This window comes from Xenopus laevis, chromosome 7S, assembly GCF_017654675.1.
Source record: "Xenopus laevis strain J_2021 chromosome 7S, Xenopus_laevis_v10.1, whole genome shotgun sequence".
In the NCBI taxonomy this organism is placed as follows: Eukaryota; Metazoa; Chordata; class Amphibia; order Anura; family Pipidae; genus Xenopus; species Xenopus laevis.
In genome coordinates this window covers 38541773-38554582 of record NC_054384.1, presented here as the reverse complement: position 1 = coordinate 38554582, position 12810 = coordinate 38541773, and the positions used below count along the sequence as shown (strand labels likewise).

General features: G+C 33.4%; 1 protein-coding gene across 18 annotated transcripts in view; it reads right to left on the bottom strand.

Moving 5' to 3' along the window:
- ldb3.S (LIM domain binding 3 S homeolog) overlaps positions 1–12810 on the bottom strand; it is a 111280-nt gene that overhangs the window by 32971 nt on the left and 65499 nt on the right. For 7 of the 18 annotated variants that reach the window (XM_041570356.1, XM_041570355.1, XM_041570360.1 and 4 more), the window contains 2 exons: positions 4464–4499; positions 3839–4057 (listed from right to left, as the gene is read on the bottom strand). In XM_041570356.1, coding sequence (XP_041426290.1) covers positions 3839–4057; positions 4464–4499 — 255 coding nt within the window. Of the gene's footprint in view, positions 1–3838; positions 4058–4463; positions 4500–10846; positions 12538–12810 lie in introns of those variants that run through there. The other 11 variants (XM_041570358.1, XM_041570367.1, XM_041570365.1 and 8 more) reach the window with 4 other exon arrangements.

Here is a 12810-nt window from a genome sequence, read left to right as displayed (position 1 = left end):
AAAATTGGTAAATATAAAACTACTCCTTTAGGAAACAGAAGGGCAATTAATCATTACTGTCAGTTATTGGATATTATTATGGTAATTTAATTCCACAAACAGAGTTTTATTTTCCACCTGAAAATGTAGCAAACTTGTGAGCTTTTCATCTAAGCCAAAGCATGCACAATGCAAGTCACAGGACTGTACACCAGTCGGGTGCTTTCCCTGTAGTTATATGCATAGCAGGTTCTTTTCTGAGGTAGACAGACACCTAGTGCTGTGTTTATACATTTCATTTGTAGTATATAATTCAAAGGAAAGTGCAGCTTCAATAAATACAGAAACAAAATCTCATTTTGCTGCTGATCCACCATTATTCCCACAGTCATCAAGTACAAGAAAATTGCTCTGCTTATCACAGGCACAGCAAAATAGATTGTGGGGATGCATTAGCATCAATTAAGTTTCTAGCTGATGTTTAGACACAAAAGCACATACTGTAGCAAAGACACAAGTTTTTAATATAATGTTATTATGTTCTCTACTTGAACTGGAATGTCATTCTTTTCTGGTGGTTGTTGCAATTAAACAGAAGCAAGAAATGAATTTGCTAGTGTACATGGTCCCTTAGAAAATGTTTTCTGATTCCATATTGTAATTACATTGCTCTCATTCTCTATCCAAAAGGCATTTACCTGGAAGCAATAAAAATACTTTGCAGATATTTCTAAATTTAATTTGTACACCTTAAAAGAACTCAAATCAAACTGCACATATTGATTTTCAACAGCAACTGGACAAAAATTCTTTGCTTTAAAACTCTGCTTCAGTGACACATATGGCAGGTTTAGCAAAATGTGAGATTATAGAACACCGCAGAAAAACTTACCCTCCTCTGTTCATTCCTATGGCATTTTTAGAAGTGTATTGATGAATGGCTTTTTAAAATCACAAAGGAAAGAATGGAAAATGGGTTTTTTTAATTGCAGTTCCTGATGATGTGCAAAGTAGGGGCTTGTCAATAGACACCCATGCACCAGCAGGCATAATACATAAATGGCCATAACCCTTTGAGCTCTTTTATGTAATTGCAAAGAGTTGTGCTTACAATACCCACATGTTTTGTGCCTGTTTTTTTGCACCTTGTCCACCAATGGCAATGAGATATAGGGGGTTGTTCATCAAAGTCCAAATTTATCTCAATATTTTCTGAAAAAACTCAGACCAAATCCGCACAGGTTTTTTTCTGCATATTTATTAATACACTTTCCTGAAAATGTTGTTTGCGGGGAAATTTTTTTTGGAATTTCCAGCCAAAAACTGATTTTTTTTTATTTTTACCAGAAAACCCTGAAGATTTTCGATTATTGCACGTAACCCAGCGCAGATCAAAAATAATTTGGGACTTCTCCCATTGAATTATATGCAACCTCGGCAGGTCTGAGATGCTTTTGGATTCAAACTTTTTCCATCCTTACTGTATAATAAAATCTGAAAATTTTTAGATATTTTTTTATACTAAAAGAACGCAATTTTTTGGGTTTTTTTGGGATTTGAAGTTTAGTAAATAACCCCTGTAGTGTGTCAAATGTGTTATACTACAAGGAAGAGGTCAAGTCTGGATGTTGATCTAGTGGAGAGCATAGAACAAGTACCCATTAATGTAAATTAATATATATTAACAAGCCAAAAATTCAGAAAGCCAGAATTCTACAGTCTCATTATGTTCAGTTCCTGAAAAAAAGTTGCTTGCATTACTGCATGTTAATTAGCATGTGTAATATTTTAATTAAGCAACATAGATTTAGGATGAAAGTTATGCTTAATAAACTACCATACAATAACACATACTGTGCTGCATCATTCCAAGTAATCATAGATATTTTTTCTTGTTATTTCCCAGACAAGTTGAAAAGATTTTTGTATCAATATATAATTCATTCCAGTAAACCAGTTATTTCCGAAATAAATTCATAGCGGTGAATGAAAAAAAGAACCCTAGCTTTTCAATAATGTTTATAATAAAAGCTCATTCAATTCCAGTGATGCTATTTATGATCACGTCACTGCATGAGAAGATTTCAGTGTTCGTAAGTCTTCAGATTCAGTCATTCAAAAACAAACCTTTCCCATGCCACAAATGTGTAGGGCTGCCTATTGATAAGAGCATAGCTATTCCACTGATTAAGGCAAGAACACAACCAAAAGTGACACAACCCTTCTTTTTCTTACTTTTCCGAAGAACAATTATAGCTATAGTACTTGCAACTCTCCTGAGTTTAACTGCACCTGCAGGCCATAAAGCCTAACACTGATAATGTCAGTAGGCTTAGAATTGGTAGTTAAATGGGTAGTTCACCTTTTTGATAACTTTTAGTAAGGCCACATTGATCTTCGTATTTGTAATTTATATAGTTTATTAATTATTTGCCTTCCCCTTTTCCAAATTTCAAAAGGGGTTCACTGACCCTGGTAGTCAAGATTACAATTTTATTATTTTAATATTACATATTCATACCTAGCTAATAATTATTTATACACACCTATTTATCTTCCAGACTCTTATTCAAACCACTGCCTGGTTGCTGGGGTAAATTGGACCCTAATAATCATATACAGTAAATGCTGAATTTAACAGGAGATCGGCTAAACAAAGACCTTTATACTGCCACATATAAAATATGAAAAATAATTGCAGATTGTCTCTGGATCGCTATCTACACAATACTAAAAGTTACTTATAAGGTGAACTAGCCCCTTAATAAGCTATGAAGTATAATCAGTAACTGATGCTATAACTGTCCTTATCACCAAGGTGACTGCCTTTTTTCTGCCGTATAGCTGTTTAACAGTTACTAATTGTGCAGTGGGAATGGCCATATGAGGTGGCCTAAGCCAAGAACAGTCAAAATGCAACTTTCCCAACACAGTGACAATTTTTTACTTTTTTCTTTGGTTCTGAAAAACTGACAAATGCACAGTTATATTCATTATTGAGGATTTCCTTTGACTGCTTTATCTGTGTTTTTAGATGTGATCACAGATTCTGGCTGGCCTATAAAAAGTATTATTCATTTTCCCTGACTATATCTCACATGTGTATATACAAAGCTCCTTTGTCAGCAGAAGCCCTGTATGATAATCCAGAACAGTGCAATTACCTGCAGAGTCGCATACCATATGGGGTAAATTGTCGGACATAATCCACTTGTGTTTTGATTATACATTTACAGCAGAATTATTCTTTTCTGTAACCATCTCAGTAGATTTATTTTTTTTTATTAAATTCATTTTCAATGTGATGCATCCCATTAAAATCTTTCCAGCAACATGTCAATCATTGGTTATGTATCTGTGCATCATCAAAGTGTTTTTGTAACAGTCATTTCTGTAATATGATCAGGAGCTTTATCTGGGATTTTTTTAGTGCTTTTTATGGAATGAGCTTTTATTTTTGAAACTATTTGTTATAATTCTTTGATTCACTTATATGTTTATTATAGAGGATTGGGAGTATTTTCTATTTAACTATTTCCTATTAATATTACTCACTATATTGAGGTGTGTGAATTTGAGCAGTTTGAAAGACATTTTTCCTGTATATTGTTATGGTTCTGGCTTACAATGATATTAAAATTAGGGTAATAATAGACTTGTGTAGTTGTATACATGGCTTACACAAAAAAGTGTATTTATTGTAGCTTTTGACAGTAACAATAGTAAAATAATGAGCAGGATCACACTTTTATATTTTAAACCTCGAAAGGGGTTTGCAAACTGGGTTAGAAAAATGATTATCAAAAGCTTCACTATAAAAAGCATATTGGTTAGAAGGTGAATTTCTAGAACCCAATACCTTTTATAGGTAGATGTAAGAGGGGGTGAAAGTTTGGGTACATTCTGATCAGTGCTGGTGTGAATGTTTTTTCTTGGACCTGAATCACCCCCAAACCTCACAGAATAACCTCTTGAGGACACTGGTCTGAGCTGGGAAGAGTTGTTCTCCCGTGTAGGTGATTTAGTAGGTTGCCAGGAACCTGACCTGGCAGATGGTGACACTTTGGCACCTGCAGGACTGGGTGACAGACATTAGAATGGGCATTATAACCCATATTTAACTGAGTTAAATGTATGCAAAATAAAAAGAAATAAAAAAAAGCACAGCTGTAGTTTTAATTTAAATATGTGTAATCCATTGTTAACCTTTATTTGATCTTTGGCAACTTATCCAGTGTCCAAAGGTTTACAGTCTTCATTGTAAACCCCATGTAAACACAATATTGTGAGCCTCCAGTTGCTTAGTGTGAAATCCTAAATATTAGATGGTATTACTTGCACATTGTGGAGCCATTTACAGGTAAGTACAGGTAAGCATCAATATACTCCTCAAAGTAAGACAACTTTGAGAAGAATCTGTTTAAAAACACCTCAAATTTCCAGAAATCCATTTTTACTCTAAAACAAAACATATCGAAAGTTACCTTGTGTCTGTAGATTTGGCAACATTTTCCTTGCTGCTGGGAAGGAATGGGACATGATGAATGAGCTGCAAGAAGAGCTCCATTGAGGTGGGTTATTAGCCTGTTCAGTGCACGAGTCTCCAGCCCCAAGTATATTAATAATTACAGTGAAGAAAAAAAAGAATTTCAAGAGGGTTTAGCAAAATGACTATGACTCACTCACCTAACCGGGGGAAAAATATTTGGTCTTGTCTCTTGTGCTATAATTTTTATCTAACAGATTTGTACAATTTGGATAATAATTTGTTCATTTTTTTCATTTAGTCAGCCTCGAGTTCTTTTGTAACAAGGTCAGAAGAATGTTGAGGTCTATTTGTGCAGGATTAGGATGTTTAAACCCTTAAACTGTTAATTTATCCCTCATTAATCTGTTTGTATCTACGTTGTATGTTTACAATTAATGTTTACTGTAAAAGTTAACAGAAATCAGGTTAATGATACAAAGAACAATATTCCTAAGTATCCTTCAACACCTCCAATTTATTCTTCAAGGACACCTTGTCTTCTGAAATTGTATTGGGTCTCTGCTACACTGTTACAAAGCAAATTTGTATACTACTATCAATACAACTATTATTGCAAAATAATTTTCATCAAAGCATCTACAATATTATCATATTTCTTCTTATCAAAAATCTTCTCCCTTAATTTGTTATCATGAAAAAGAAAATCTGCCTTTCTGACTGGGGTCTAAAAAATATTTGTCGCCCTGGCTTGTGGTGAGTCATGCATTTCCTAAAGATTCTGCCCATGATGATTTGGAAATAAAATAGAGAGATTAACCAGTGAACAAAAAGATTTGTACAATAATATACCAAGAACCCAAAGATCATGCATTATAAGTTAAAGATCACTCTCAAAGCAAGAAATCAGAAGCATGTCCAGTGGAGCAAACAGTTTTCTTGTTGCATTTCAGAGTAAGGCAAGCAGTTGGGTCAGGCTTCTAGCAGCATTAGGCCTCTATTGTATTTACCATTTTGCTTTATTTTTGTTTCTTTCTTTGCCAGTCAATTCTACAGTACTACATTATTCACCTATACAGGATGTGTGAAATATTGTTGAATCATGTTGGCAGGGGAGTTTATAAAGTTAAAGTGAAAAAGAAAGGAAGTTGGAAAAGGAAACAAAATGTAGTAGACAAAAAACATACAACATGAAAATATTGTAGGGTGTTCTGTAGAATACTGGTGAACCCAATCCTGTTTTTCTCCATGTTTTTTTATTTCATAGTATCGTAGTAGACAAAAAACATACAACATGAAAATATTGGAGGGTGTTTTTTAGTATACCGGTAAACCCAATCCTGTTTTTCTCCATGTTTTTTATTTCATAACGATAAAGCTGAATGTTTCGTATCCTAGATCAATAAGACCTACTATAGGTAACTGCCACTATAAAAGTAATATTTGGGCAAACCAAGAAAGAAACAGGAGAAATTTTCAGTGTCTAAAAAAAATCACAGTAAATTATACTGAAATTCTAAATATCTAAGAACAGTGTTGGTTTGTTTGAAAGCAAGCATTAGAGCTCCCATGGTCCAGTATTTTGATTATCAATGATTGGTTTAATATCTTGAAGCACCATGGATAAAATAATCTTGGACTTGAGCAGACTTTCCTTTAAATAACACATTTTGCTTTTAAGAAATGTACAATGGACTTTTATTGAGCTAATATAATTTATACTTTAATTTCTACATTTTAGGTATTTGTGTGCACACATATGAAATAACAAGTATTCAGAATATAAAATAATAATGGCACACTATTTATCTCTGCATAGCACTTTATTAAATAATTAGGTGCTACAATAGATATTTCAAGTTATAAATATATGATATGGGCCCAAGGCGTTAATTCATCAGTTAGGCTAGAAATACATTCCCATCTGCTTAGGACAAAAGCAGGCGGTGAATGCACTTACAGCTTCTTGTACTAAAATGTCTGTTCTCTAGTTTACTTTACTTTATTTCAAGAATCAAAGTTGCTTTAATGGTATCTCATCCCCTTAAAAAAATAATCACAGATACATTCATGAAACAGACCTTGCAGTTAATTAAAACAGCTTTTAAACAGCTATTAGATGGCATACATCAAACCTTCCAATATAGCTTTGCCTAAGAAAAGGCTGTGTCACACTACAATGCTCAACACAGCTGATAATTATAGTGCTACTTCATAAAATATATATGCATACTTATTTATTTCACAGCTTATTGGAACATTGTCAGATGTCAAGCTGTAGCGGTGAAACCTGGTGGACAATTAATTTTATCTTCAAGTTCATTTGAGTGCTGTTTTAGGCTCTTTTAAGTTGGTGTTCCTTGAAGCTTCATGACACCTTATTTTACAAGTATTTATGTGATTACTCTCCACAAGGGATTAAGAAATTTCCTAACATTGCTTACAAGAATTATATAATAGTATGGGGTTTCCAAAACTGAAGACTAGAATATGGAAATACAGAACTAAAAGTAATTATTATTTTATGTATGTTTCTTTAAAGGTAAACAACTGCTCTGTTTTAAAGTAGCATACTGTCTATATTTTTTAAAACTGTAACTAAAGTAGAGGGTGTGGCATATATTTCATATATGGTGATCAACTTTCTTGACTTTGGCCAAGGCCTGTAACTCTCTTGTATGATAATGGATATGTGGGCTACTCACAGAAACAATCATAGGCAAAGTACTGAAACATTACTTTGGAATGCAGTACCTGAGAAAATGACACCCGCATGAAAAAAGAAACATACATTAGGGGAAAAACATGGAGAAGCACCGATAATGTTTATTGTTTGTATGGATGACATGCTGTTTTAGTAATGTACAGTTGGGATGTTTTCAGGACAAGTGAGCCAGTCTCTCTTTCTTAGCCACTTAAGAAAGTAATGTTTTTAAAAAGACGGAGCAGCCCACGCCAAAGGCCTTTGAAAGCAAATCACCCTGCAAGAAAACAAGTCCTCTTGCAGGTTGTACAGAACCTCTATACAAAAGGTTAGTTTGTTCATGCTCTGTGTGTATATACTAATTGCATAATGAGCAATCAGTGTAAACTTGCATGTACTGTATAACAGTTAAGTAAATAAACTGTATTGAATGGTGACAACAGAAATGTAAGGTACCTATACAGTCTTGTGCATTCGATTTAGAGCAATCATATATTGTTGTCACTTTTATAATGATTACAAGTAAAATTATAGTTTAATCTTTTACTATAAACCTATTGCATTTATTTTAAGATGTGAACCAAGGATGGCCAGCTAAAAGCTCTATGGGGGAATTTAATAAAAGTCGCAAAGAGCAAAACAATTTGCACAAATAAGAATAAAAATATGGCAATGTAATATTTTTCCTTAAACTGTTATTGCATTGCGCATTGTATATTCATTGCGCATCGCCCGTGTTTAAGAAGTGCTTGAAGGTGTCGTAATCTTTTGGAACAAACATAACAAGTTTTTCAGTAAGGCGTTTTATTACATTCACTGCGCACTGATGCAAAGAATAAAATTTGCAAACCTTCGGAGGTGATCACTAAAAATTTCCGGGTTTGCAACAGCTATATTAAATTTGCGTAATGGAAAATTTGTTCACACAGAGGCATAACTTTTTGCCTTGCGAATATTTTTTACGTTACCGACTTTTATTACATTCACCCACTAGTGTTTTAATGTATAATACCAACCACTGCAGCAAGGCCAAATTATGTTATACAGTATCTATTAAAGGTCACAACAGAGAATGTAGACACAGGAGTTGACTACATATAAGTAGAAACAGAATTACCGACGATGTAGACAAAAGACACTCAAGACAAATACAATCAGAGGGGAAGGTGTGTATAAGCCAACAATAAACCTTCTTAATTTCTTTTCTCGAGAACATTCAGACAGAATATATATATATATACTCACACATATACAGTATGTGTGCATTTGAGTATAATGTAGATCTGTAAAAACTTATATAGATATATGTTTTGTAAAAACAAAAAACATTTTCTATTGAGTTATTTCAGTATCTTATAGGAGTTATTTATGGAAATAGTATAAAAAAGGCTGATGAATATGCATATCCTAAAATGTCCCCAGTAGATATTAAAATATCCATAAACCTAGTGATATTAAATTTGATCCAGTACAGTTCATGACCCAGTGCCATCTCTGTGTGATCTAGTCAAGCTAATAATTACACACATGCTCTGGGCAAAATACATAAATTCCTTAGTTGGGTTTAATGTATGTTTATTCTAAATAATTAGATAGGGATATGGATGCATAGTTGTGTTTAACATGCAATTGACCTCTCACGGCATGCATTGTAAACTTGTAAACTAGCATGTCTAGCAACTAACATACAGTAAATCTTAAGGGGATAAGGAAACTGTGAGCAGATGGAATCAGTGTAAGCAGTTAGTACAACTAAACAGGCAAGGCCACTGCAGATACAATTACATTTCCTATATCATAGAACTAATCAAGCAAATTTACCTTAATAGTCGGTTTTAGGTTGGCTTATGTTTACTGAGAGCTTCCTGGCAGCATATTCATGGATGCAGAAGCTTGCAATTTTTGGGTTTATTTTTGTTTGCAGATTGCCCATGTGCTACATTCTATCTAGTGAAGTTGCTAGTCCTCTTAGACAAATATTATTCTTGTCTAGCCAAGACTGTTTGTCCATATCAGTGTTCCAGCGTCAGCCACCACCAAGGCTTATCCTCAAAGCAGACGAGAATTCTTCCATCTAAAGTATTTTGTTTTCTCATCATTAGCAGGGAGACTGCTAAACCTTTTCAAGCTAAACCAAAGAATAAATGCACTGCCTTTATAGCTTTTGATTTTTATACATGATGGTAGGCTACTAATGTAATGGAGGCATAGATGGGGTTCTAAGAATTCTGGTTAAAAGGAGGCCACAGTATAACTATCTATTTTTTTAAAATCAAACTCAGAATAAATCCTTTTCTTGTACAGTAACAACCAGTGAGATATTTGCTCTTATTATTCTAATGCTGTCCACGCATGGACCACGTTTCCAAATCTGTTAATAATTGCTTTTGCAGAATAAATGGCTACATATTGGTACAATATAACCATTCTTATTTATTTCAGAGGTTGATCAGGCAATTACCACTGTCTGCATACCCCAACTGCATTGAGTTATTTGTTCTTATGTTACTAGTTTGATCAAATTTGGGCTATGCAAAAGTGATTGTATTGTTTGAATACAGGGAGTCAGTAAGTGAGCTTAGTGTGTAGCTAGCTTAAGTGTACCACTGCTGGGTAACTGTACTGGAGCACATGCGCTCTGTGCTAATAAATTAAGATTACCAGAACACTTGAAAAAACAGGGACACTTCTAATAAACTCAACTTGATGCCTTGTAGCTGGATTTCCCTGATTTGTTTTAATGATATGGTACCCTTGAGTAAACACACCCTAGAATGCTAATATTTTAACCAATTAATACTAGTGCTATAGGTAATATGACTGCAAAACTGTGACTACAAACAAAATTATACCATGTTGATAATATGGGCCAGATTCAATTGAGTGAGAAAAAGGTTTAACATGTGAAAAGTCATGGATGAGATTCAATTTGAGATGCAATTCAATGCAGAAAAACTCATCTCACATTTATCATATGAAAACTCTATTGAATTGTATAGGGAAAAACCTAAATTTGGAGAAGACTTTTTCTCCTCGAATTGACTCTCATCCATGAGTTTTCATGTGATAAACCTTTTATTCACTGAAATGAATTTGGACTTTTGTGAGATCTATAGTGTTTTTATGGCAAAGCAGATATACCAGATTATAAAAAACAGTATAATTTAAACCTTTGATAATGTAATGGAGACATAATTTAGTTAGTTAGAAAGCACTTCCCTTGGAAGATCAAGGTGCTAATGATAAAGCAGCAGGGTTTAAAATAGATACCAATGCATTATAAACTGTTTTAATGTTAAAGGACTTATTGTAACTGATGATTTACTTGGAAAAATATTATTCTTTTGTTTATATATTAATCATTTAAATGCACATTTTTCATCAGTACTTTATCATTCTCTACCCTTTGGTAAGCTGGCTCCAGCTAAAAACATCATCATCTATTGCTGCCAAAAGGTTTTTGTTATAAAGGTTATATTAAAGAAAAAGTAACTCTAAATAAATGGGCATTGACTATGTTTGTTTGTTGTATTTATGGTAACCTGAACTTCACAATACAAGCCATACCTCCTAGATCTTTCTAATGCAAAGACCTGATAATATCTGTACCTGGAAACTTGTGCTGTTGCTTTAAATCACTACATTTGAGTAATTAATGTAAACAAGCACATCATTGATTTGTATTTAAACATTTTATTTTCACAAACACAAATTTTCCACTATTCACAGAGCAAAGTATAAGCACAAGCTTAGAGGATGATTCAAAGCTTTGACAGAAAACAAGCAAACCTAAAGAACAATATATTCTAGTAAAGAAACATTCAACTGTTGGCTGAGCCTTTGACTTAACTCCAAATTTAAAAAAACTTCCTGCAATTATTTGGCAATTGGTTCTAAAGCATTCTGTAATACCTGCTAAGCTACCTTAAACATCTAGAAGCTTTACTAAACAATATATCATAGACCAGCATTCATTAAAAAGAAAAGATCTTGGTTTATGAACCAGAAACCTGTGATCAACCGAGATCTACAAATTCAGACACTATCAACAACCTGATCGTATTTATCGCTGTTGGATATGTCAACTTCTGCTGAAGATATATATTCCAATATCCAGTAATCCAAACTCATGCCAAGTGTTCAGCTCTGATATAATTTACTGCATTGCTTTATACTACTAGCTCCTACATAACTGGATAAGGTAATATACATAGAAATATTATACATGTACCGCGTTCTTTCTATAGGGCATTTTAATATAAGGAAATCTTTCAGAGCCAATTTCAAAGCTACAGAATACAGTTTCTTTTGTATTACATAAAGGCAAAAACTCTATAAGACTAAATCTAAATCAAAACTAATAAATCCATCCAAAAAAACCCATATCTCTTAAATGACTGTTTTGACTATGTAGGGCTTAAAATTTTACAAATATTATCAAGAAATCTTATTAGCAAACTTCAAAAGTAACATACATAATGTTTTATAAATAACTTGAACACACTACTGCAGGGACGTGAGTAACTGAAGGTGCTGGGACTTTAAGATTAAAATCTATTTGAACAGGTATGTTTAACTGAAAGTTAATGAGTATAAAAATAACAATTAGGAACATTTGTTGGCTTTCATTTGTAGTTCTTAGGTGGCTAGGAAGGTAGAGAAACACTTATAATATGACCATATCTTGTTTGATTCAATTTCATTAAACTTGGCAATCAAAGAAAACAAAACACAAACCCCTTTACATTTTAACCCTTAGTTGTGCTGTTAGGGCAATCAAAAGCCTGCCAAATATTTCAAACAAATCCCCTCTCTATCCTATACTTAAACAGCAATCACCAACTTCATCCTATCAAATCAAAAAACCTCTACATATCTACCTTCCACACTCCAGATAATGAAATTAAACAAGTGCCACTGAAAACCTAACAGTAGTTACTATAAGCATTTTTATTTAAAGCACATTAAAATAGCTATCTGTGTTTTACTTTAGTTGGCATTTTTTTATAGAAATATAATATTTAATTGCAACACAAAACAGGTGATGTTGTCTTTACAAGCACATTTTATTTTAATTGACAATGGAAGGTTAAAGGACTAGAAACAGAGATAAAAGTAATGACAATCACTGCAAGAACACATCTTAGATGTTTTCTATTTATATATTTATATATATATTTATGTATAAGGCAAGTCATTAATGCTTAGTGATATAGTACAATTTAGTGTGCTTCATTGCCTTTCAGTAGATATTGTGTTACACTTGGGCATTTAACTTTTGACATTAAGAATTTGTGCAGAAAGGCCGTGATGCCAGGTGCGCAATTTGGCAAAGCGTGGGCTGTTACGTTCCGTTTCAAACTTTTCCCTGTGGCATAAAGAAAGAGAGAGAAAAAGAGAGAGAGAGAAAGAAAGAGAAAAAGGAGGAATAAAGAAAGGGGTTAGGGAATGTGACCTTCGCGCCCCTGTGTTCAAGTATGGCAATTTATTTGGATAATGATATAGTTCATAGAATTGATTTAGTAAACTCAATATGTAACTAGAGGAATCACTGGTGGCTGGTAAGACGCTTCCTATTTGTTGTTTTTTCCTGAAAACACAAATGGTTTTGTACCAGTTTTTTAGATCCTTTTAGAATATC